At 41.4% G+C, this 26248-nt stretch overlaps 1 protein-coding gene and 1 pseudogene across 4 annotated transcripts in view; one reads left to right on the top strand and one right to left on the bottom strand.

Moving 5' to 3' along the window:
* LOC144933141 (huntingtin-interacting protein 1-like) overlaps window positions 1-26248 on the bottom strand; it is a 124627-nt gene that overhangs the window by 24619 nt on the left and 73760 nt on the right. For 3 of the 4 annotated variants that reach the window (XM_078857730.1, XM_078857727.1, XM_078857729.1), the window contains exons 12-24: window positions 26116-26213; window positions 25066-25138; window positions 23996-24188; window positions 23745-23833; window positions 23428-23544; window positions 21671-21772; window positions 20050-20244; window positions 12476-12623; window positions 8999-9085; window positions 8768-8875; window positions 6779-6915; window positions 1740-1850; window positions 980-1038 (exon numbers count right to left, since the gene is read on the bottom strand). In XM_078857730.1, the coding sequence (XP_078713856.1) occupies window positions 980-1038; window positions 1740-1850; window positions 6779-6915; window positions 8768-8875; window positions 8999-9085; window positions 12476-12623; window positions 20050-20244; window positions 21671-21772; window positions 23428-23544; window positions 23745-23833; window positions 23996-24188; window positions 25066-25138; window positions 26116-26213 (1517 nt within the window). The remainder of the gene's footprint in view (window positions 1-979; window positions 1039-1739; window positions 1851-6778; window positions 6916-8767; window positions 8876-8998; window positions 9086-12475; window positions 12624-20049; window positions 20245-21670; window positions 21773-23427; window positions 23545-23744; window positions 23834-23995; window positions 24189-25065; window positions 25139-26115; window positions 26214-26248) is intronic. The other variant, XM_078857728.1, reaches the window with a different exon arrangement.
* LOC144932939 (protein FAN-like) lies at window positions 15149-16748 on the top strand (annotated as a pseudogene).

Here is a 26248-nt window from a genome sequence, read left to right as displayed (position 1 = left end):
CTTGCTGAACACACTGCACCCTACACAGCTGAGTGCATTAACTCCAGAAGGCACACAGCAAGCAGACTTACTCCGTCACCTCACTGCCAGGGTTCACGTTGTTAAGAAGGAGACTAAGCCTGTCCACACTCGGACTATCCCAAAAGAATGTGCATTAAAATGAAATAATCGTTGTGCAACATCGGTAAGCTCAGCAATTAATTATACAAGCCACTGGTGCTGGATGTATTTGGTTTAGTGCAGAAAAAATGCCCAGATGGAGGATATACAGTGTACAGTAGATATATTTAGCCAATATTCACAGCCATGCTGCCAGAACAGCTCAATGAGCGTTGAAAGATGGCCATCTCTCTGTTGGTGGCCCCAACCCAGTGATTAAAATACACGCAAAAAAACTCTCTGTTCCTCTGGTGGGGTCCAGTCTCTCCCCATAGGATGATAGCTGTTGATTTCCCACATGTGGTACTCTTTATCAAAATAGAGGAGAGTCAGCTCCTCACCAGAATGTAACATTTTAACCTTGTGATTGCGAGAATTGCTTTGCCATCCGGCCAAATAATAAGAGAGATTGAATTGATTACGTTCATGCACTTAACATACAGTATATATACTGGTGACAGGGAATGATAGCGTAGCTATGGATTACTGTATCCATCTGTGGGGTGATTTGCATGCTTTTCATGTGACCAATCCATATGTGCAGATTTCCTTCAGGTACTCAAATTTCCTCTCACATACCATGCACTAATAGAATTGGCCAAACATCCCAATGCAAGACCCTCCTTAAAAGAAGAGTATTGCGACCCAGTAAGGCTTTCAGGGTAAATGTATGGGACTATTCATACTATTCCTGACCATCTGCATGGACCTGTAGTTCCAAAGCCAAAGCTGTTCAGCAGATTTATGTATGTATTTTTCCAATGAAAGTGTAGAACAGCACTCTGCCAATATCAACCTCATACTTGCTCTACTTACGAACCTTTCATTCACTTCCAACTTTACTCCCCTCTCCTCCGCCCGTGCCTTGCTCAACATATCCTGCAAACAACACAATTATTAAATGGTACGATCCTGAACACCAGCACTGTTAGACCAACGTGGCTTTATAGTACCCTTATCAAATACATTAATGTGAGCATTGATTAATATCAATTTACAAGCTCACGATACATGCATCAAATTGCGTGAGAATAGATGTTTTGTTCATTATTCACAATGTCACCCCGGCAGTCACAAGAGGCACTACCATTCACCAAATTGTAAAAAAAAAACATTGATTCCTCAATTGAATCACAACTCTCATTCAAATTGATTAAGGGTGAATCGGTCCAGCCCTAGCAACCAAGATATAAAATTTAAACTAAAACTCAATTTTTATTTTACCAGGTAAGGCCCACTGAGATATATATCTCTTTTTCAGAAGTGACCAGGCCACAAATGATAGCTCAACGAAGTGCGTTATCATACAAAAATGTATAGCAGCCAAATACTCTGAATGCATGTTTCTCTATGTGGAGGGAAAAACCGGAGGACCCGGAGAAAAGTGCACATGTCCACAGGGAGAACATGCAAACTCAAAATATATAACAAGCGTCAGGATCAGGAGCGAACCTACAACCTCCTATATACCAGGCGAGGTAGTTAACATTTTGCCACCGTGGCGCCCATGGTGTATCTGTATCTACATGGCCATGAGGCGAGCTCCGTCGTCTGCTCGAGGTGGACACGCTGGCCGTCACCTCTATCCGTGCGGCGGCGTCCTCGATGGCAGCCGCCGTCGCAGCCATCTCCTGCTCCACGAGGTCTCCCAGCTCCCCTGGCTTCACGTCCAAGCCTCGTGGACGCAGCTCCTGGAGGGGAGGGAGGGAGGGAGGGAGGGAGGGAGGGAGGGAGGGAGGGAGGGAGGGAGGGAGGGAGGGAGGGAGGGAGGGAGGGTGGGAGGGAGGGAGGGAGGGTGGGAGGGAGGGATAAAGGCTGACAATGACATTTACAAAAAACTGTCCTCTTCCCAAAAAATTCCTGTATGCATGTATGTTGAACTTCTTTCGCACTGTACGTAGCCAACGGTGCTAATCAGAGGTGCAGGGAAGGACAACAAACTAAAAACAAAAATCAGTTCTAAAGAAATTAGTTTTAAATCTAGTTCCAGTGGCTTCCTAATATCAGAAGAGCGTTCCAGACGGACCCAGAAGTGCATCTGAAAGCGTGCAATGGTGTAACGGTCTTTGTTCGATGGCTATCCAAAAGCCGCTGCGAGGATGACCGTAGTTTGTGTGTTTGTTTACGCTCCTTGACGAGATCAGCAAGGTATTGTGCTTCAATTGTGGCAAGGTACAGGTGAAGGTGCAGACCTGCAATTACTTATTCATGCCACTGCTGGCAGAGGGGCCTTCACTAGAAGGAGCTCCAGAGAGCCTATTAACGGCGTATTTTGGCTTACTCTTTGACACTATGCAGTTATTTTGTGGCGTGTTGATTTATTCTCATGGGTTGACAGAGGTAGTAGAATTTGAAAAACTTGCTCATTGATTCAACTAGGAGAACAAACAGGCAACCTCTAAATTACAAGTCCAGTGTGCGAACCATCCCTAGTCACTGCTATATAAAGCAAACAAATTTAAATACATTTCTGCAAAACACACCACCTAATTAATTATGCAAATTTAAGTTATGAATGGCAACATAATGTTCCCTTAATCTATGACAGAAGCTTTCGTGACTGCAAGAATTACTATACTCATTGGTTCTTTCGGTAAAGTCACGTATGTAGAAATAAAATAAAAATACAATTCAAATAAATCACGACGTTTCTAACGCAACACAGGCGCTCGTCCTCCGGTAAAAATGGCGTAAACCACACAGCGAGGGAACACACAGAGGGACATCACACACAGAGCACACCGAGAACGGCAATCTGCACGAAGGCAAATACAGCAAGAAGATGGGAGACGCGAACTCAGCAAATCCTTTCCCTGTGTGTCTCCTCTGTGTATGTATCTCTGCTACATTGTACCTCGTGTATGTTCACGAGTCCTTATCCTCTGTTTATGTTGGGTGTTCAACTTAGAAGATGAACACAAGATTTAGCAGCCTTTTGAAATACGTGGTCAATCAGGTTTAGTGTCTAACTGTGTTGTTGGCCGACTGGTTTGCATCGCAATATATTTCGAAGGTTTTCTGAGTTCGCATCTCCCATCTTCTTGCTGTATTTGCCTCCGTGCAGTTAGCCGTTCTCGGTGTGCTCTGTGTGTGATGTCCCTCTGTGTGTTCCCTCGCTGTGTGGTTTACGCCATTTTCACCTGAGGATGAGCGCTTGTGTTGCATTCGAAACGTCGTGATTTATTTACATTTTTTTATACTATTTTATTTCTACATACGTGACTTTACCGAAAGAACCAATGAGTATAATAATGTTCTCTTCTTGGATGTTTTACTCGGTCACTCATTTTTGTGTAAGTGCAGCTTCAAGTGAGAATGTCACTTGCAGAATGGAAAAGTGCAATGCATCAGGATATTCACATTTATTTAACAGCGAGAAGGTAGATTTGAAGCTTTCGTGACTGCAAGGAATCATATTCTTAGGTTTTTTCGGTAAAGTCACGTAGGTAAAACATCAAAATTAATGAAAATAAAATAAAATAAAACAAAAATCACGACGTTTCGGAGGCAACACAAGTCTCCGTCATCAGGTGGGACCGTCACAGCCGAATTAGCTGCATCAAGTGAGGCAATGATTCAAGATGTAATCCCTTATAAGCAAGTTGAAGGGGGGAGGAGAGGGGGGGGGGAGCTCATCAGAATGTGGTAGCCAATGAATGGAACGTATCGGGAGGGAGGGGGGCGGGGCTCAAAGACAGCACGGAGTGCTAAGTACAACGCATCGGGGGGGGGCGGGGCCAAAAAAATGGACGACGGCTTGGACGCGGTTGCTGCTGCACACGCCAACACAATGGACAGAGAGGGGGAGGGGAGGTCTGATACACATGATAGACAAAAGAACGAAAATGCCCATGTTTATACCAATGCTGGCTGAACAATGAAGAGGGTACTGTTAAAAAATAACTGGGGATGTTAACACTCGGTAAAGTAAAGTAAAATAGTGCCTGTCAGATAAGATGGTCCAAAAAAGTGTAATTAAGTCTTTTTTGCGTGGTTGATAACATCTTTCCAATGATTACTAAGTTTGTACCCATCATCACGGTTGAAATTATGTCTGTGTTTGTATATTTGTATGGCTTCGTATACAAACCTTTGATTGTAGCCGGGAGGTTTGCAGAGTACCTTGGTCTCGGAAAAGACAATTTCATGAGAGCCCACCGAGTTGTAGCAATGATCGGCAACGGCAGAAGAATCAGTTCTGCCGTGTTTCAGATCTGACTTGTGCTCGCGGACACGATCAGAAACATGACGTTTCGTTTCTCCAATGTAGCAATCGCCACAAATGCAACTCAATTTGTAGACTCCAGGATACTGTAAGTCAGGAACGACATCCTTCACAGATGGAATCAGATCACGGATTTTATGCACTGTACTGAATCGGACTTGGATCTTATGTTTGTTTAGAATTTTGGAGATCTTTTTGGTCACGCCTGCTATGTATGGTAACGTGATGGGTTTGGTCGGAGTTTCATGTGGCTGTTTCTGTGTGGTGGGAGAGACAGCTTGGCGGATAGTACGGTCGTAGAGACAGCTTGGCGGATAGTACGGTCGTACTATCCGCCGAGCTGTCTCTCCCACCACACAGAAACAGCCACATGAAATTCCGACCAAAACCATCACGTTACCATACATAGCAGGCGTGACCAAAAAGATCTCCAAAATTCTAAACAAACATAAGATCCAAGTCCGATTCAGTACAGTGCATAAAATCCGTGATCTGATTCCATCTGTGAAGGATGTCGTTCCTGACTTACAGTATCCTGGAGTCTACAAATTGAGTTGCATTTGTGGCGATTGCTACATTGGAGAAACGAAACGTCATGTTTCTGATCGTGTCCGTGAGCACAAGTCAGATCTGAAACACGGCAGAACTGATTCTTCTGCCGTTGCCGATCATTGCTACAACTCGGTGGGCTCTCATGAAATTGTCTTTTCCGAGACCAAGGTTCTCTGCAAACCTCCCGGCTACAATCAAAGGTTTGTACACGAAGCCATACAAATATACAAACACAGACATAATTTCAACCGTGATGATGGGTACAAACTTAGTAATCATTGGAAAGATGTTATCAACCACGCAAAAAAGACTTAATTACACTTTTTTGGACCATCTTATCTGACAGGCACTATTTTACTTTACTTTACCGAGTGTTAACATCCCCAGTTATTTTTTAACAGTACCCTCTTCATTGTTCAGCTAGCATTGGTATAAACATGGGCATTTTCGTTCTTTTGTCTATCATGTGTATCAGACCTCCCCTCCCCCTCTCTGTCCATTGTGTTGGCGTGTGCAGCAGCAACCGCATCCAAGCCGTCGTCCATTTTTTTGGCCCCCCCCCCCCCCCCGATGCGTTGTACTTAGCACTCCGTGCTGTCTTTGAGCCCCGCCCCCCTCCCTCCCGATACGTTCCATTCATTGGCTACCACATTCTGATGAGCTCCCCCCCCCCTCTCCTCCCCCCTTCAACTTGCTTATAAGGGATTACATCTTGAATCATTGCCTCACTTGATGCAGCTAATTCGGCTGTGACGGTCCCACCTGATGACGGAGACTTGTGTTGCCTCCGAAACGTCGTGATTTTTGTTTTATTTTATTTTCATTAATTTTGATGTTTTACCTACGTGACTTTACCGAAAAAACCTAAGAATAGCGAGAAGGTAGTTGAAACCTAAGAGAATGTGAATGCCCTTCACGCTGACACAAAAAAACACATTTCCCTACTGCACACATCTTTTCAAGGGAGAGTTATTAAAAATAGTTATGAATATGACTGCCACTCACAGTCAACTGGCTTCTACGTAAAATGTTTGTGGAATTTGATTCTGTCAGAACCACCACTGGTTTTGTGCAGTCTGCCAGTTTGGATGTATGCGAGGCAACTTTTTATGCCACAAATCAACTGGCCAGCAAGGGATCAAAATCGAGGCTGCTGGGTTCCTAACCCTGCTTCTGAGTAAAATTGACAAGACGTAGCCTTGGTTTAGGCTAGTGCAGTGTGGATGTGTGAACATTTGAATAATGCACTTAAATATATTATGGGTTTTTTTTTTCCTTTTCACAGTAGTATTACAATTTTGCTATTGGTGTCATATCACATTGAGACAAAGTATCCCTTCAGAATTAACACAAACCCCCATGTTCTGAAATTATTTTTTCTTTCACCCTTGGCACATTACACTTTCCGAAATGCCCCGCAACAAATACATTTCATCCCATGGCATTAAAACATTACTTTGTAATTCTCAGAACATGAGTTTAGTGAAAATAAAAAACAGAGAATGTGGTTTTCTTTGCAGTAATCAATGACCATCTTAAGATTAGCAACTCAATATAATTGAGAACCTGCTTTAATCACGGGTGGCTGAAACTCGAATTCAGAACCCAGAATTCTCAGCAGTGTTGGCTCAGCGTTCTGACCCCTAAGTCACCAAAAGCCACCTCAAAATAAAATAGTTTTAAATATATCTGACATTAGCAATGGCTTGGCAAAAAAAAACATAGTGTCTAGAAAGACGAGTTCAGGAAGAGAGTAAATGCCTGATTTGTGGACAAACCTATGTTATTATAAATCATGCACGAGGGAACAATAACGTAGGAATGTAGTGGCAGGGAAAGCACCTGTGCAATAGCGAGAATAGCAAGCAGGGCTTCTCTTGTGTGGTTTGGACTGGCCTCCTTGGCAGATGCAGAGTCCTTCAGGGAGCCGAGGAATGTCAGCGCTTGTGTTCCACAGTGGCGACACAAGTCCGACAGTTCTAGGACATGAAGACGACGTGTGCGCGCACATGTGGAAAATTGTCACATCGGAACAATGTAGCAAATAATCTGCCTTCGGACAGAAAATATAGGAATCTTACCTTGATATGCATTTCAAGCTTATATATTCAAACAGTTTAGTTCACTCAATATATGGTGCTTTTTATTGCCAAATACCGATGCATTTAACTACTGCTGTGGGTACAGTTGTTGCATTAATAACATACATATCTGCAACAGGAATGGTGTGTGGAGGCCCATCATTTTGATTAAATGTAAAGTGAATACCATTGCGTTATGATTTTCCATTTACACAAAATATATCATTTAAAATGTCATAGTGCTTTGGTTATACAATATTCCATTTGCATAGCTATAATTTTCTCTTTGTAACTGGAAGCGCCTCGTATATAATTCATTATTTACGCTTTTATTCTGCATTGTCACAAAATAGGCACAGCCCAGTACAACATGTTGCAGCTAAACAATCATAGGACTTATTTTGCCAGAATATGTCTTAGGAAACATCCGAGGCAGAAGATACTCGAACCATTCAAGTGCAGGAAAGAGCCACCATGCAGGGCAATAAGCTGATCCTACACTATGCGACACAATAGTAACGGGAAAGTGATTCGCACGAACCGCAAAAAAATATAAGCATGAATCACTGTTTACAACCAGCTCTAAAACTGCACTAAAACGCTATTAAATTTCAACACTCAGGCTCCAGTAAATCTTCCTAAATATCAGACAGATAAGTTTTGCACATTATTGTGCAGGCTTTTTTGAAAATGTTAATTATTCCAAGGCCCACTTTAATCTCAGCCAAATTAAGTGGCTCTTTGCACCACAAGGATTCCAATGAAAGAGAAGCACAAAATGGAGAGAGTGTTGTATCAGCATGCTATAAAACATTAGAGATAACCTTGGGTTCATGTACGTGGGTATCAGAGAAAGATAAAACTGGAACTGTAGGCAGTGAGAAGGCAGTCTCATGCGTACCATGACAGACGTTTAATAAAGGGGCCAAATCAAGGGACTGACATGGCAGTGTCTGTGAAACACGTACGATACAAACATAGCTTCGCCAGACAAACGAAATTAACATGACGTCGACCTTTAGAAGTTTTGCTAAAATCATATCTTCTGCATGAACAAAGCCACAAAACAGCATTACATAAGTGTCTAAGAAGTAATGCACGGAATACTTAACTTAATATATCGCCAAAGAATGCAGTCACAATATATGTTTTAATTATTGTTTCCTGTTACATGTTGCAAATGTAGGGTATTCAGGTTGTTTGCCGTTTCCCATGATAAATTCGGTGGCAAAATGCAATGCTTTCCCATGAGAGCTAAAGCTGTCTTTAAGGAGGGATAGAATTGTGTTTATATGGAGTTATTTCATGAACAGCGGTAATAAAAGTTAATCGCTATCAATGACCATAGGTATTTCACTTAAAAATATATCTTTTTTATATATTAACGATTTCACAGCACGGTAAATATACCCCGTTTAATAGCAAAAATACAACACAACAATGTCAACGGAGTCAAGCATTCATAGTGTAGCTGAACACAATTTCCATCAGCTGCCAGTAATGCTGGTACAGAAGAACTTGATTAAAAATCACCCAAAGTGATAGAAATTGAACATCAACATGAATACGCAAACGAAGATGCTCTTTGATAAATGCGAGTGAAAAGTGTTTAATGGGAGCGGGGGGGGGGAAGAAGGGTGGGGAAGGCGGTATACGTTTTCATTGGAAAGTGAACCCTGTAACCGCTGCCAGTGTAGGTGGTGTGAGTGGGCATGCAGGCTTATAGCGGTGTTCGTGTGCCACTACTCACTGTCGGCTTGGTCAATGGGGGACGCGTGGGAAGTGGCGGTGCCTTGCACTATAACGTCGCTCACCACGTGCGCAAACGCTGCCACGCTGCCCAGTAGCCCGCTTGCGTCTGCAATGCAGCACATCTTTTTCAACTCCAAGCCAACAAAAGTTAACGTCTATATAAAAAGGGGACATATGTGCATTCCGTGAGTGTACCTGCTGCATGGCACAGGACAATGCATGATCTCACCATGGCTGTCGGCCAAGAACTGTGAATGCCCTTCCTTGAGCCGATCCGTGCTGTCCACACCACACTGCGCTCGCGAAATCAAGTAATCTGAAATGTAAGAGACGTTAATAATTATAATTAGTATTTGCACTGCTTTTGCTTCTCATTTGGACTTATGAACGAGCAAATTTTCCAACTACATAATATATACACACTTTTACTGAAATACGCATTGTACATTAAATAATGCAACAATCCCTCATTTAGCCAAATGTATAGTGATATAGATATACTTCTGCATATCACTAATGGCTAAAATGCCTGAAGAAATATAGCATATGGCATAACAATAAAACCTTACACCGATCCTAGATTTTCAGCTTTCGTGATTGCAAGGATTCATACTCTTTGGTTTTTTCGGTAAAGTCACATAGGTAAAAAATAAAATAAATGAAAACAACTCAATTAAATCACCGATTTAATTTAGTTGTTTTCATATATGTGATTTAATTGAGTTGTTTTCATTTATTTTAATTTATTTTTTAGCTACGTACACCAATCGTTCACAAGTGTCACTATCACTTCCTGGACCTGGGTGAGCAATAGTTAAACATTTTTTATTCCACTGTCAATATTTACTTACACCCACCTGAGGGCTTTTCATCACTTGCATTATAGACGTAAAAAGCATTACGAGACACGTTTTTATCACACTTTATCCCATAAGATTTGCTTATGTCTTAATTATAACATCACATTCCCTTAAGACATCACTAACATGTATTCATCATGTCCAAGTGTACAACATTTGGGTTGCAATGTATCTTTAGTTAAATCTACATTTAAGCAATTACAAAGACAACAATGTTTAGACTGCAGCAATAAATCACGTATAATGGATACTCGAATTTAAGACAAGATGGAATATATTTTAATAGCATGAATACAATACATCCTGAGGAGCTGTCACACATTCATCTATAAATTACATACCTTTGAAGCGATTTGAATGACGAATATTATCAGCCCTAAAACAGTGTGGATCATATGGAAACATTATTCTACTGTAGTGCCTTGGAAAAGGTTAAATATTGCAGAGGAAACTGTGAATTCCAAAGATCATGAATAAAGCCACCTGCTTCTTGCAATATTATTAATGAATATTCAATTGAAAAATAATTGTAGACCATGGCCATCTGGAAAACAAATCTAAATAAAGAGAAACATATACGAGCAACCAATAGCAAGATTCTCCTACTTAAAATTGGTTTTAGTTTCACGCACTTAAAAAAAGTACCCAAAACTTGAGGTTGTCCATAATATGATATCATCTTTAAATATCCGCACCCTTCAAAACCTCCGGATATGACCTCTCACAGGCCTAGAATGAATAACAAAAACATATTACGAAATATTACACCCCCATTTTTTGGAAGCCCAAAATTGGAAATGTATGTCATTTTTATTCAGTGCCCACTCTTTGAAACTTCCATATACAGTACAGTGAAAACTTTCATAGACCTAAGTCCAAACAAAGACAATTTTAAAGTTTGGCATACAATCTTTAGGCACAAATTTTAGTTTGTAAAGATATTTTTTACTCATCGGAATCAAATCAACTTTATTCGTGACAGTTTTCAGCCAACTAGCTCTTCTAGAACATCATTGTGTTTATTATGCACCCATTCACAGGGATGAATTTTCGTGACAATTATTTGAATCACTATCTGGTCGAATTATCATATCTATTAAACACGGTACAGTATACGAACATTTATTGTATAATTTTCAAAATAAATGGAAACATTTTAAGTTTCTGTTTCCAGGCAAGGCCATGTAGTCTGTGTGGGTAGTTACGTAACTATTAGCCATCCCTCGGTAAACTCATTATTTGTGTTGTTTCACGTTTTTTTTTATATTGTAGTGAATAGTGCAACTCACAGCAGCATGGGTGTCTGTCTGTGTGTCTGTGTTTTGTCTCTCTCTCAAATTTAGCAATCTTTGGAGGAACGTAATCAACCAGGAAGGGTGTTGAATGTTGATAGCCGACTCTGTGTGTTGTATTGCATTATATTTCTAAGTTTACTATGTTTGTTTTCTCTTTCATTTGTACCTGATGATGATTGCGTGTGTTGCAATCGAAACGTCATATGCTATTATTTAATTTATCATTTTCTCTTTCTACGTGACTTTACCGAAAGAACCAAAGAGTAATTCCTGCAGTCACGAAAGCTCCAAATCAAGTTTAAACCACCTCGACAGGGAGGTATTAAGTTTGTTTTCTCTCTCTCTCTGTCTCTGTGTTGTCTCTCTCTGCTTGTGTGTCTGTGTCTTGTCTCTCTCTAAAATTTCATACTTAACTTCTAATTTAGCAATCTTTGGAAGAACGTAATCAACCAGGCTATGCGTTGTGTGTTGACCGACTCTCTGTGTTGCATTGCATTACATTTCCAAATTTTACTAAATTTCGATTTAAAGCTTTCGTGACAGCAGGGATTCATATTATTGGTTCTTTCGGTAAAATCACGTAGAATTGTATTGTTGAATTTTTATTATTTTATCATTTCCATTTTACTAAGTTTGTTTTTAATTAAGTGTGTTTTCTCTCTCTCTCTGTATCTCTGTGTTGTCTCTGTAGTATCTCCTGCAGTTTGCTTTTTTTCTCTCTCTCTGTGTGTCTCTGTGTTGTCTCTCTCTGCTTGTGTGTCTGCCTTTGTGTCTCCATGTCTGTGTCTTGTCTCTCTCTAAAATTTCACACTTAACTTCTAATTTAGCAATCTTTGGAATAACGTTATCAACCGGGCTATGAGTTAATTGTGTGTTGACTCTCTGTGTTGCATTGCAATTCCAAATTTGACTAAGTTTGTTTGATTTAGTGTTTTTTCTCTCTCTCCATCTCCCCTCGTGTTGTTGCTCTTGTTTCCTGCAGTCGCGAAAGCTCCAAATCTCTCATTGACATGCTAATTTCTCTACCCCCCTCTCTCTCTGCCCCCCTCTCTCTCTCTATTTAAGGCCTCAACACAGAGGCGTTGTTTCTCTGTGTGCCTATGTGTGTGTCTCTGTGTTATCTCTCTCTGCTTATGTGTCTGTCTATGTGTCACCGTGTCTGTGTTTTGTCTCGCTCCCAAATTTAGCAATCTTTGGAAGAACGTAATCAACCAGGTAGGGTGTTGACTGTTATGTTAGCCGACTCTCTGTGTTGTATTGCATTATATTTCTAAGTCTACTAGGTTTGTTTTCTATTTCATTTGTACCTGATGATTGCTTGTGTTGCAATCGAAACGTCGTATGCTATTAATTAATTTATTATTTTCTCTTTCTACGTGACTTTACCGAAAGAACCAAATAAAAATATATTCTTACACATGCAATTAAAATCATTTATCTTGAGCGTAACAATCTATTTTAATCGACTGTTCAATTGATGCATTGTTACAGGTCTATGTGTGGGCTCTTGCATTGATGAGGCTGTGGAGAACCGTGTATTTGCTCACGTACCAGGTGAGGCTGTGCAGCCCATATGTGCAGGGTCATCCAGCTGCTCCAAAGCACTCTGCACCATGTGCTCTGCCTCCGCCATAGCACAGTCAAGCAGGGCCTTCTGGTCAGCCAGCAACTGGGCCTTCAGCATGCTCTCCTGCTCAACCTTCGCAGCAGCACAACCATAACACTCAGGTCAACGATGCCTCTTGGCAACTAGCAGTGAGCACGCAGGCACACAAGACGCGTGTGGCAATAGTAAGCACAAATGCACACACAATTACACGGATAAGGTCTTACATAGCCCTCTGTCAATTCACTGCTGGATTAAGGCACAACATGCCATTTCGGTCATGGGGGTGGTTGAGCATATCTCATCAAACTGGTCAGTTGCCAGGAATTTAACTCAGATGGCCAAGGTCATAATGCACTGCATTAACCACTGCACCATCACTCCCCTGACAAATTAGTTGTTCTTTTAAACAATATTTTACTTGTGCATAGTCATCGAAGAACAATATATTTTCAATTGATTAATGTTCTGGAACCTTGTGCTCACAAAATTAAATTAAACCATTAATGTGCTTAACCGTTGGGGTGCACTGCATATAACTTTTTAGCTGTACAAGTGAACACAGAATACCTAATTTGTCTACCTAGAGCTGGAAGCAAAAAGCATCGTTTTTTTACATGCAATATCGTAAAATATAAGCCAGATGGGGAAAAAACGTGACTAAGATGAATGGTGACTGGCTGCAAAGGATCGTGATAGCGGGAATACTGGAAGGTGCTCGGGGAAGAGAAAGACCTCGATCTGATTGGACGTCCAATATGAAACATCGGACAGGATGGAAGCTCTATCTGTTGAAAAATACAGCCACGGATAGAGAGGAGTTGAGAGGGCAGTGCAAGGAGATATTGGAAAAGGAAATGGTCATGTCCCAATGGTCCAAAAGGCCAAGGGACTAGAAGAAATAAAAGATGGAAGAGAAATGAAGTCAGCTGAGAAGAATATGGCAGAAAACACAGAGATATAGTGAGACAAGCCAATGTGAGGAGACACTGGGGAAACCATTGCGACAAAGATGTGAACGAGAAAAATATACCATCGTGAAGAGAACACAGATGCGTTTAAGAAAATTAGTGATAAGTGCACAATTGTATATATGATTTGACCATGACATAAATCACTGTTGAATTACTGTATATCATTAAAAGGGTGCACAGTATTAAGTGGTAATTGTCACTCATGCTCACACGTGTCAACGGTATTCACACAGTCACCTTAATCCAATTCTAGATTAACCTTAATACAGTTAGAGTACACAGTAAAGTACTGCCAAAAGTGCTTTGCAAGTTTGTAACCATAATTGTGTAATTTTTTTATTTTAAAGCCAGAGGGCACTAAAGTGGCCAACACTTAAATTTTCCAAATTGAAGAAATTGGCTTATGTGTAAATATGACTCACTGATAAACCAAGGAGTCTGGCTGTAAGGTTTGTAAGCAGGTCTTTGTAATCAAGAAGGGCAATGAGATTACATAAAAGCCAAGAGTTATATTTTGAGCACGGAGACCCTGAGGATATATTGCATGCAATACATCAGCTGAACCAAGCATCCCACTGGAAAAAGCTTGCAGATCAAGCCGCAATGATGATGACTATATTGCAGTCAAGACCCGCCAGGATCTCATTCAACAAATCCAGGCAGAACTTTGCGGGCGAGACAGCGTGTGTAGAGAAAAGTTAATGATATGGACAGCAACTCCCAGCCACATTCGTCTAAGAGTTACACTTTTACTTCCAGCTGCTCAACTCTTTCCCAGGTCTCCATTTTGAAGATGAATCTCAAAGAAATACGGCGAATGTTCAAACGCTGGCATGGACTTGAGTTGTTTTGTATAGACAATTATTTTTGCTCAGACATGTAATTAAGATAACTTAAAACAGTGGGTTTTCTTAAGATTAGATTTAGATGAGACTTTATTTATTTCAACAGGAAGGGCCCAATAACCTGTTGGCCTCTATTTTAAGGGCGTCCTACACCATAGCCAATACAATAATCTATATTTGGACTTTTCATGACTCAACATATGTATGCTGATGTCAATTAAATCACGAAAGTCTGAAGCCACCAGTGATCATTGTTGGTCAGTATTGTTTTACGGTGCGGAGGTCTGAACATTGCTTCAAGCCGATTTGGATCGGCTGCAGTCCTTTCACATGTGATGCCAAAGACGCCTTCTTGTCTCGACTTCGTCAGAAATGTCACCATTGCATCTACGACCGGTCTCCTAGCGATCGAGAGCTCAGTTGGAGGGAGCCGGTTGTCACTTTCAGGACACGTTGCCCGTCTTGATGCGCAAATGCCAGCACATTGCGCACTGCAGTTGGCGGTTGGCGTTGGAAGTGCCCCCGTAGTCGTCGTCCCCCCCCCCTGTGATCCGTGAATCAAACAAATCACTCAAGACACGTCGGTGTACGGCAGCAAGAGCAGTTCATGCGAATGTTGTCACAAGAGGTCACACGCTTGGCGCAATGGTCCTTCGCTGACTATGCGTGTTGAATTAATGAATTCAATCAATGCATTGGCACGTATTAATATCTGTGTAAACATGACAAGCTTGTTTGGTGATGGAGGGTAATTGACAAGTGTTTTGGCATAAAACTACCACGTGGCCCAAACACATATATGGATCAACCGCTGAAGATTTACCACAGAAAAGACAGATATGAGGGGTACAATAAATTTCCCCATGGATTGACAACCACATGGTGGACCACACAGCGGAGAGGGGCTTCATTTCCAACTACGACTACCCGTTGCACTCAACGACCTTGCAGACTGCAGCTGCAGTGACCTGTCAAAGTAGCCAGTTTTTCCGTGAATGCTCACCGATGACACCAGCCAAGAACTGGACTTGGACAATCCACAGGAGCTTAGAGACCTGGGCAGAGTCCATTGGTGCTCTGAATCCAGAAAGGCGAGATAGTTTTGGCAATATTTCCGCAAAATGTCAATCGAGCTCAAGCTTTTGTATGACAGACATTACCTCATCCAAGGGCTATGTTCCCTTTTACTTTGTATGTGTGGCACAACAAAGGATGCTGTGACTACAGAACGGAAAGTTTGGCAATGTAGACAGAATGCTTAACAACGTTTGCAAGGGCACGGGAAAAAAGACAATTTGGAAGGTGCAACAGACTTCAAAGAACTCAATCCTGAATCTTATAAAACGGACACTAGTTTCCTCATCAACGTTCACCATCTGGAGTTTGGGAGTGTGACAGGGTGGGAGAACAGGGCTTATAATGCAGAGCCGCCTCGTTGTGCTAAAGATTTGGCGGATTCGCGCACAGCAGCAAGCGCATTGCAGAGCACCTCCACAAGGGCATGGACCTCGTTTTGGGCTGCAAGCAGTAGGGCTGCGAGGCTATTGCAGCACACCTCTTCCATTCATTGCAGCTGTTCAAGACACCACACCCAATGTCTCGCACCGTGACACCACCACTTGGTCATCCACTGCCCGTCCGCTCCCACTGCCGTGTCCACGGGGCAATAGACCAGATAGGTGACCTGAATCCCTTAGACTTTTGCTTCGAAGATCTGATCGAGGAAAGCAGACAACATATTTCGAGCAACTACAACCAGACGAAGATCTCGACATCTGCATCGTCCGATGACTGCTGTGTTCATCACATCTTAAGACTCAATATTGAAAATATTTTCAAAGATTGCACAGCTCTTCAATGCGGCATTATCTTTTTTTTTCGAACATGAAATTGCCTTGGGAGCTAATCAGCAAAATTCTTGGGGACAAAGAAACAGTAATATGTCTACACTTGAACGAGAAAAATGTTCAGTCATGATGGGCGGTAAGGACAAACAAATAATATTTTGGACTCTTAGCCAAGTGCTGTTCATGCGGCTTTACCACTTGGGTGGATCGGCTCGTGAAGGCAAGCAAAACCATAACCCCCTAATACATTAACTCTAAAATATCCATGTCTACGCTGGGATGAAAATTAATTGTGCTTTCAAAAATTTGTTAGTTTTAGAAGCAATGCATCCCTCTTACGCACACGCACACAGCAGGTAAATGTTTAGCTGCCTCACCCATGACTCGTGACCGATTTCTTTAACAAACATCCAGATGACACATTACACATCTTCACTACCATTATGCACATGTAAAAATACACGCATTTTTATCACCTAATTTGCATGTTGTGTATTCGGTGTGTTTTAATTCTATGAAGGCTACTCGTCCCTCGACAATTACCCCATGTAATCTAGAGTTGACTGTACAAACACTGGCACAGTAAGAAGCTGTGGCAGTGAGCCATCCCTCCTCGTTAGTTCAGTGTTCTGCACTCAGAGTCGTCGCTCTCCTGAGAGCTATAAAACTTACATGTAGAGCAGCTCTTTTTTCTTGCTTAGATAAACGAGCGCGGTACCGTTGCCTGCATTGAGATATGCCCACTTACAACATAAACACATTGCTGTTCCAAGTCCAGGCTCAGGACCGTCCTTCCTTTTTTTCCCTTTGCCTATGATCAATTCTCTCTGTGAAATAAATACTATATTGTTTTCTGTACAGCATGTTGAGATGCGCTCGCATTTATATAAATGGGTATTGTATTATGCTGAGACATACAGGCATGGAGTGAGGTAAGATGTATCCAAGGCAGAGATCTAGAGAGATGTGAGAGCTCTAGAAAAGGTGAGAGTTAAGAGAGGCAAGGTGAGATAATAGTACGAGATGGCTTCAGATGAGAGAAAAGAGAGTGACGAAATAAGAGATGTATTCTAGTGTGCTTGAAAAGTGAGTGAGACGATAAGAGATGACAGGTGAGAGATATAATTAAAAAAATATTGAAAATACATGTTTCAAACAAGATGTCAAATAAATGTATTCAGATTAGATAGAAAATATATATTCAGAGATCAAAATGTGTGATGATGGAATAGCTATTAAAACAAGAAAGCTGTATCCATACCAGATAAAAGAGAAATACAATAATCGGGTTTAGTTTATTCAGATGAGCGAAAATAAATTTGATTTAAAAAAATATATAGTTGACATCTCCCTGGAGAGATGTTAACTTCCTCGCCTGGTTTTCAGGTGGTGGGTTTAATCCCAACCCTAACACCTGTATATTTTTCATTTGCATGTTCTCCCCGTAGTCGCGTGGATTTTCTTCAGCTCCTCCAGATTTTCTGTCCCCGTTTAGAAACGTGCGTCTGGAGTATTTGGCTGCTATACATTTCCACATAGGCCACTTCATTGAGCTATCATTTGTGACCAGGTCACTTCTTAAAAAGAGCTATATAATCTTAATTTGGGAGCTTTCGTGACTGCAGGAATTATTCTTTGGTTCTTTTCGGTTAAGTCACGTCTAAAAATAAAATAATAAATCAAAATAAAACAACACATTACGACGTTTCGATTGCAACACAAGCAATCATCATCAGGCATAAAGGAAATAGCAACAAAAATCTAACTAGAAAACTATAGACCGACATACAAGCAGACAGACATCACAACGGCACACATAGAGAGGAGTATACAGGCACACGAAAATTAAATAACCTAGTAAAATATTGAAATCTGATGTAATACAACACAGAGAGTCGGTTAACACACAATTAACGCATGGCCTGGTTGACTACGTGTTTTAAAATTCTAACTTAGCAAATTTTGAAACACGTAGTCAACCAGGCCATGCGTTAATTGTGTGTTAACCGACTCTCTGTGTTGTATTACATCACATTTCAATATTTTACTAGGTTATTTAATTTTCGTGTGCCTGTATACCCCTCTCTATGTGTGCCGTTGTGATGTCTGTCTGCTTGTATGTCGGTCTATAGTTTTCTAGTTAGATTTTTGTTGCTATTTCCTTTATGCCTGATGATGATTGCTTGTGTTGCAATCGAAACGTCGTAATGTGTTGTTTTATTTTGATTTATTATTTTATTTTTAGACGTGACTTAACCGAAAAGAACCAAAGAATAATTCCTGCAGTCACGAAAGCTCCCAAATTAAGATTGAACCACTTCTACGGGGAAGTTTTAAACTTATCCTTTTTTCTTTCTGGCTATTTGTTCTCTCTGCCTGTGTCCTCTCCTTGAAATTTCACACTTAAAATTCTAACTTAGCAAATTTTGAAACACGTAATAAACCAGGCTATGCGTTAATTGTGTGTTAACCGACTCTCTGTGTTGTATTACATCACATTTCGATATTTTGCTAGGTTATTTAATTTTCGTGTGCTTGTCTCCTAATTTTCAGGCTTGCCTCCCGTACCGCGTTTGTCCTAATTTTCTGGTTTGCCTCCCGTGCCGCGTCTATCATCTCACTTACAATGGGAGTACGTTGGCGTGCACTCATTGATATGCTGATTTTCCCCGCCCTCTCCCTCCCCCCGTCCCCTCCCCCTCCTCTCTATATTTAAGGGACCGTCACAGAAACGACCATCTCTTTGTGCCGATTTGTGTCCTCTCTCTGTGTGCCGTTGTGATGTCTGTCTGCTTGTATGTCTGTCTATAATTTTCTAGTTAGATTTTTGTTGCTCACACAGCCGATTTGTGTCCTCTCTCTGTGTGCCGTTGTGATGTCTGTCTGCTTGTATGTCTGTCTATAGTTTTCTAGTTAGATATTTGTTGCTCACACTTAAAATTCTAACTTAGCAAATTTTGAAACACGTAGTCAACCAGGCCATGCGTTAATTGTGTGTTAACCGACTCTCTGTGTTGTATTACATCACATTTCAATATTTTACTAGGTTATTTAATTTTCGTGTGCCTGTATACTCCTCTCTATGTGTGCCGTTGTGATGTCTGTCTGCTTGTATGTCGGTCTATAGTTTTCTAGTTAGATTTTTGTTGCTATTTCCTTTATGCCTGATGATGATTGCTTGTGTTGCAATCGAAACGTCGTAATGTGTTGTTTTATTTTGATTTATTATTTTATTTTTAGACGTGACTTAACCGAAAAGAACCAAAGAATAAGAGCTATATAGCTCAGTGAGCCTTATCTGGTAAAATAGTTAGTTTAATGTATTCAAACCACAGAGAATAGATCTGCTGGTAGGGATAGAGTCAGAGGAGAGACACCAGCAGCCAGTGGAGAGCACACTGTCTCCAGTGCACAGAGACCACACCAGGGCAATGCAAGCGATCACCATGGCTACACACTATGCAGTTAAGAGGCAATTTCATTATTCTACAGTCGTGTGGAATTATTAAATTAATGCACTTAAAATGAGGATAAAAAAATATTTATCTTATAATTGCATGCCAATGTGAAATAATTACTTTGTGCTTGATCAACTTACAGATCTCATGTACAATTCATACACGTGCGCTTTCCACCACCAAAATTTTGTTAATTTTGTTTTGTTTCTTTCTGACCTTAAACCGTACCCTATGTACCTCAAGTCCCGGGGGAAAAAATAATTACCGCATACAAAGCTGCTCTTCGTGGCAGCGCACACTTACCTGGGGCAGCAATTTAACGCAATATATTTATTTAAATGTTTAGCCACCCTTACACATCATCTGACAAGCAAGCCGTGGAGCAGAAGCACCACCTTGTGGGAGAGTTGGCTTTGCAGTGCACTCAGTTCCTGCTCGGAGCGTTCCGCCTCTGCCTTGGATGTGCTCAGCGTCTCGTCCAGGCGTGACTGCAGGGTCTGCACCTCGCTCGCCCGCTCGCCTGACACGCGTTCCACATCTGCCCGCTCAGCTTCCAGTGCCGTCAGCCTGGCACTCAGTTCCGAGCTAGCCTGCCAGCACACGGGGGCCATTATATACCATCACATTTTTTTTTCATCCAATCCGTAAGCCACAACAGGTTTTTATTCTTGTTATTATAACTACTATCACACTTGTTTAACCAGGAAAGCCTCGCTTGAGTCTCGTGCCTCTTTTTCAGGAAGGTCCTACTGAGTTTTCTGTAGGGAGCAATGGTCGCTATGTATATTCTAATTGAGTAATTTGTACTATCCACCGGTTCAAAAACTAGATAAGATTAAGGTGGATAAGATGTAGCCCTGAAAATGATTGACCATGCCACTGCTGGCAGAAGGGCCTCCACTAGAGAGAGAGAGCTCTGGAGATCTCCTCTTGAGTGTGTGTGGTCTACTTTTCAACCCTAGTCTGGCACCTTGGAATAAATGCATAAACCCACAGTTTACCCCCCACTACAAGCGACCTGCTGATCATCTGTGGTGCACCCATTTATAATACTGCTGGGCGGATTGTGGTGGGGGCATTTAAGAAAATAAATAATTATTTCAACTGCCAAACTGGGAGATAGAACCAGTGACCTCGAGGCTGCAAATCCAGTGTCATAACCATTACACGATGTCACGATCCAAAAGTTGATAGTGGTATCTTATTATTCATGATAAAGTAAACGTTTCTGCGCTCTATCCACACTTTTGTATTGAATTTAATATCAGCCTTCCTAATTAACACTGTACATTGGCCATGACTAATAAGAAACTTTACTGAAATGAGTTGAAAACATTAATTATGATTCTTCATATTTACATTGCAAGGAATATGTCTCAAGAGTGTACTTGGAAATGTAAGTGAGAATAGGCAGCAGAATTGGCAAACATGCAAAACCATCACACCCAAAAGGCAATTTATTTGATTAAACAAGCATGCATATTGAGGTGGGAGATTTTGTATTAATTTGTAATGAGGAAATGTAGTTAACATCTCCTAATCTTACAGAAGAGATTGTCACAGAATTCTGATGTCAAAAAGTTGGAGAGATCCTGAATTTCACAAAATAAGTTAACTCTTTGTACTATAAAGGAGATGGACTTGTACGCTGAGCTGCAAAAGGGTGACAGGTGCAGCCCTGAAATTACTTGCTCACGCCACTGCTAGCAGAAGGGTCTCCCATGAGAGGGAGCCTTAGAAAACCCCTCAAAGAGACAGTTTTATCCGACTCTTCCATGCTGGTCAAAAGCTTGGAAATAGTGGGCTCTGGCAATCGACGGTGGTGCACCCATTCATACTGCTGGTATAAGACAGCAGTGGGGGGTGTTGAGGAAACTTGCCCATGGCTTCAATTACCGTGCCGGGAGGTTGAACCCAGCAAATTTTTATTGCAAGTCCCGTGTGCTAACCATCACTCTGCAGCAAACCCTCCCTTGTTGTATGTGATCGGCGATGCCAGCTGTTAGAAGCACATGCCTCCTGTGATGAGCGCAGCGTCTCTTTCAGGGAGGCCACCGCCTGCCTGCCCGTCTCTAGCTCCTGCTGCAGCTGTTCCACGCCCTCGCTCTGACTCCGAACCTATCACAAACATACACAGGCGTGGAAAAGTAATATACTTGTGCACGAGTATGTGTGCAATGAATGCTGAAGTGTGAGTGGTTAAGGTAAAGGTGTAGCCCTGCAATTGCTCTATCATGCCACTGCTGGCAGAACGACCTCGAGGAGAGGTCCTCTAGAAAGTATTATGGACTACTGTTTCATGCTGGCCAAACATCTTGGAAGCATATTCTTGGTTCTTTCGGTAAAGTCACGTAGAAGGGAAATACCGAAAGAACCAATAATATGAATCCCTGCAGTCACGAAAGCTTTAAATCGAAATCTTGGAAGCAGAGGGGCTGTATTATACCTTCTGTAATATACTGTGCGAGGTACAGCACACGTAGGATATGTACCAGAAGTGCATGTTTATCATACTTATGTAAACTACACTAATTATTAAATATATAAATGGGGCATCGGATCACCAATTAAAATACTATCATGCTGATGATACACACATCAAATGAAGCATGTAACACGTCTATTATTTTTACTGGTATACTCTACGTGTAAGTATAAAGTAACAAAAAATGCATGTCACAAGGGGAGACAAGGAGATACACTCTGATCAAGGCTATTCACAACGATGTAATAAGATGTGTTGAAAAAAAAAATTCTACGCATGAACATAAATAGAGATATTATCATCCATCCCAGAGTTTCTGATGACACAGTCGTTATAACATTAAAATAAATGACATAAAATAATCTGACAATCTAATAAAGAAGGCTACAGATTTGGGCTGTCGATAAAAAATTAGTAACACAGAAAGTAATGCACAACAAATTCACTAAGTAATGCACAACAATTAACTGAAGATATATGTTGGAGGGACACAACTGTAAAAACACCTCAAGAGTGTCTATACCGAGGACAATTATTCAAGGCAGACCAGGACAAAAATAATAAAATAAAAGTAGGTAAGAGCATATTATAGTGCTAATACAACACTGAACGTTATCCACCTAACAATCATACAATCGAGCACAATGCTATTGTGTATGCAAAATTGTTCCATGCTCATTTGAATACGGAAATATATCGACTCATTCATTAATTATTAAGTTTGTAACATGCACAAATTTAACTTTAAAAGGACATTCAGGAGGCACGGGAGAATAAATTACAGAAAAAATACGAGATTATATCAAAAGGTCGACACTGCCGCTGATGTGCACGGTGAGAGAGGAGATAATTAATTCCAGGTGACTGAAGCTCCGACGTAGAAGAGACGTTTGCCTGGTCTGGTTCTAGAAACGGCCTTGACAAGGGGGCCACTCGAGGCAGATCGGAGGTTGCGAGATAGAACATAAGTTCAGATAGCAGAAGCTAAATAGGTTGGTTGACCGAGAATGTGTGCCTTGGAACAGAGGACCGCAAGATTATACAGAATGCGTTTAACAGGACGCCAGTGAAGCTCATACACAACTTATGACGCTACCCTGTTTGTGTTTAGTTTGTTGTCCTTCCCCCGCACCTCCAATTAGCACGGTTGGCTACGTACGGTGCAAAACAAGTTCAACATATGTGTACTTGTGTACTTTTAGATAATTACTAGATGTAAAGCATGACTATAGTGTACTGTGGCACGTGTGTGCCTTAGCACAACCAATAACAGTTTTGTTTTTCCCACCTGCTCCTCTGCTCGGTGCATGATGCTCTGCATGGAGGACTGCAGCTGCTGCCGAGCAGTCTCCGCCTCCTCCTTGGCCTGCCGCACGGTTGTAAGCTGGCGAGCCACCTCTGCATTCTGCGTCCCGCACCGGAGCACCGTTGTTACATCAACCGGTGCTTACATCATGCAAGCTATCGCAATTCCCGACCGTTTTAAAAGGCAACTCCGCCAATCATTATGAGAAAGAAAAATAAATAAATTTAAAACGGTATGTTACCACTTTGGTAAAGACGTTAATTTGAAAGTAAAACGTGCTACGTGTGAAAAAGTCGAACCTTGCGCAATAAGTCGGCGTGGTTCTGCACCAGTCCCGTGTACTTCTCCTTCAGCTTGTTGTAGCGCTGTTCATTCGCTTGCGCCCGTTCTAGGAGGCACAGAGAAAAGTTCACAAGATTTAGCATCGTCTTGTAGTTGTGGAGCTCTCATGATTCATTTGGTAATGTTTCGTCCAACTTCCCCAAACCAATCTCTCTTATTCTCAAATGTGAGTGCACGCCACAACTGTGTCTCAGTCTGTCCCACGTGCCCCACTGACTCTCTATCTCAGTGAGACTCTTCTGGGTTTTCTCCGTGTCCTCGGATCGCCGTTTGACGTCCTCGAGCTCAGTGCGCAGAAACTCCGTCTCGTCCCACGCCTGGCCGCGCAGGTGCCGTGCCTCCGCCAGCTCGGCCTCCAGCTCCCCAAGTCGGCTACGCAGGGCCGACGCCACGCGCTCCGTCTGCCAGAGAAACACGAGGATCTCGGTATTGCTTCGTACAACAACAAACGCCCTTCGCCACTAAGTGGCGGTGACATGAAGTGTTGAAGGCTCACTGGCAGGAGGTCACGGGACAGACCCAGGTGCCATGGGTTGACTGGCTTGCTTCATACAATACCTTCCAACACACACAGAAACATGTAAGCAGTAAAGGCGCAGCTATGCAACCTCTTGCTCGTGCCATTGCTGGTAGAATGATCTCCAGGAGAGGGAGCTCTAGAGAGCCCCTCTCGAGGCTATGTGGCCGATTCATCCACCAAACATCTTAAAGGAGGTGGGGATACCCACGCTTTACCACACCACACGTGTGTCCTGCAAATCGACTTACTGTGGCATATGAATGTATACTGCTTGGTGGATAAAGGTGCGGGGATTTAAGAAACGTACTAATTCAGTATGACCAGCAGAGAAAAGGTTTCACAGCAATAAAGAACTCCCTCACAAGCACAATGTGTAAATTAATTCACGTGGAATTTCGTCAAATACTAAATTAAAATGACATTTTTTCACATTCCTGCAATCATATTTTGTATCGTTATTTTAACGTACCTATTGCATATATTTAGCTCAATCGGTTTTAATAATAGTATAAATAGGAGAGTTTAGCACTGTAGCTAATTCAGTTTTCCAAACGCACAATCCGTGGCTGTTCCTCAGTTCAATGTGGTCACAAAATGATTGCTGAAGAGGCACGAGTGTACGCTGCTGGTTAAATGAGCAGTGTAAACGTGGTGAAGGGGACTCTCTCAGTGCGAATCCCTTTGAGATTCACAAGAAGCCTTACACAATGCTCATGAACGTGAATTGCGATGTGAAATGGAAATTAAGGCCGCGGCACCTCCAGCCGTTGGGTGTCCAGCTCCTCTTTCAAGGCGTTGATCTCCCTGTAAAGCTGCTCGATAAGCTTGTCCCTGTGAACAGAGAAGATTTGATACATCTGTTAAAGATTGGTAACGAGAGCCTTAGTAATTTTACAAGAATATAAATGATTTCCAGGGCAACTGAATTCACTATCAATGAACCCGAATTAAATACTTCAGTTCAGTGACTTTATTAACAGAGATAATCAGCAGCCGTAATTTTTTATTAAGAAAAATACCACCACGAGTTCACTATTATTACAGGATGAGATGAAAAATTACAAGTAAGCATGGAGACATAGAAAGCAATGACAATAATAAGAAGTAATTTTCTGTGGAAGTGTTAATCAAGAACACTGTAAAATGTTAATGACGAATATACACACATATATTAAATTAGTGTGCCTTGTTTTTGATATAATTTAATGCTGTTTAATGAGGTTTAGAGTTTACATCAGTGTGGTGCTAATTTCAAGCTCCAATCACAATTTTATTATTGATGGTTGTGAGCAAGGGATTGACGGATGTAAATTCAAATGATACTCCAGAAGGACTAGGAAATATAAATGTTGTACATCTATAGTTGAGTCTATGGTCATAAGAAAACATAAATTAACTTTAAAACCAAGAGTGACGTTTGTATCCAAAAGGTATAAAATGGTGGTGAATCCTAATGACATATTATTTTTAAAATGTGATGTTTTTGGAAGTGTCACAATGACGCCATGTAACGCAGGCAAAGCCCACTACTACTACCCATTTTTACAATATTGGCAGCACTTGCACATAAAACAAAACCAATCATACACATGAATGGCAATATGCAGTATGTTTGGAAACAGTTTTTTCAACTAATGGCACAAATTAACTAATTTGTTTGACAGCCCTGCAAAATGAACAGTTGATTTTATTTATTGACATTTTGTGATGCAAAAAACTACCTTGTATTAAATACCAAACAGTGACTTATGTCCACATTAGCACAGACTATTTGTGTTATAGATCTTTTGTCCGTGTGTCATACCCACCGCTCGTCCCGGGAGACACCATTCTGGCTGTTGAAGTTGAAAGGTGTGCTGACTGTGGAACTTCCAAACAAGTCATCAAAACGATCGTCGAATTGGCTCTAAAACGACAGAAGAAAAATGACACTGTGAATTC

This window comes from Lampetra fluviatilis, chromosome 6, assembly GCF_964198595.1.
Source record: "Lampetra fluviatilis chromosome 6, kcLamFluv1.1, whole genome shotgun sequence".
NCBI classification, from domain to species: domain Eukaryota; kingdom Metazoa; phylum Chordata; class Hyperoartia; order Petromyzontiformes; family Petromyzontidae; genus Lampetra; species Lampetra fluviatilis.
The sequence above is the reverse complement of the archived record's forward strand: the minus strand, read 5'-3'. Positions and strand labels throughout refer to the sequence as shown.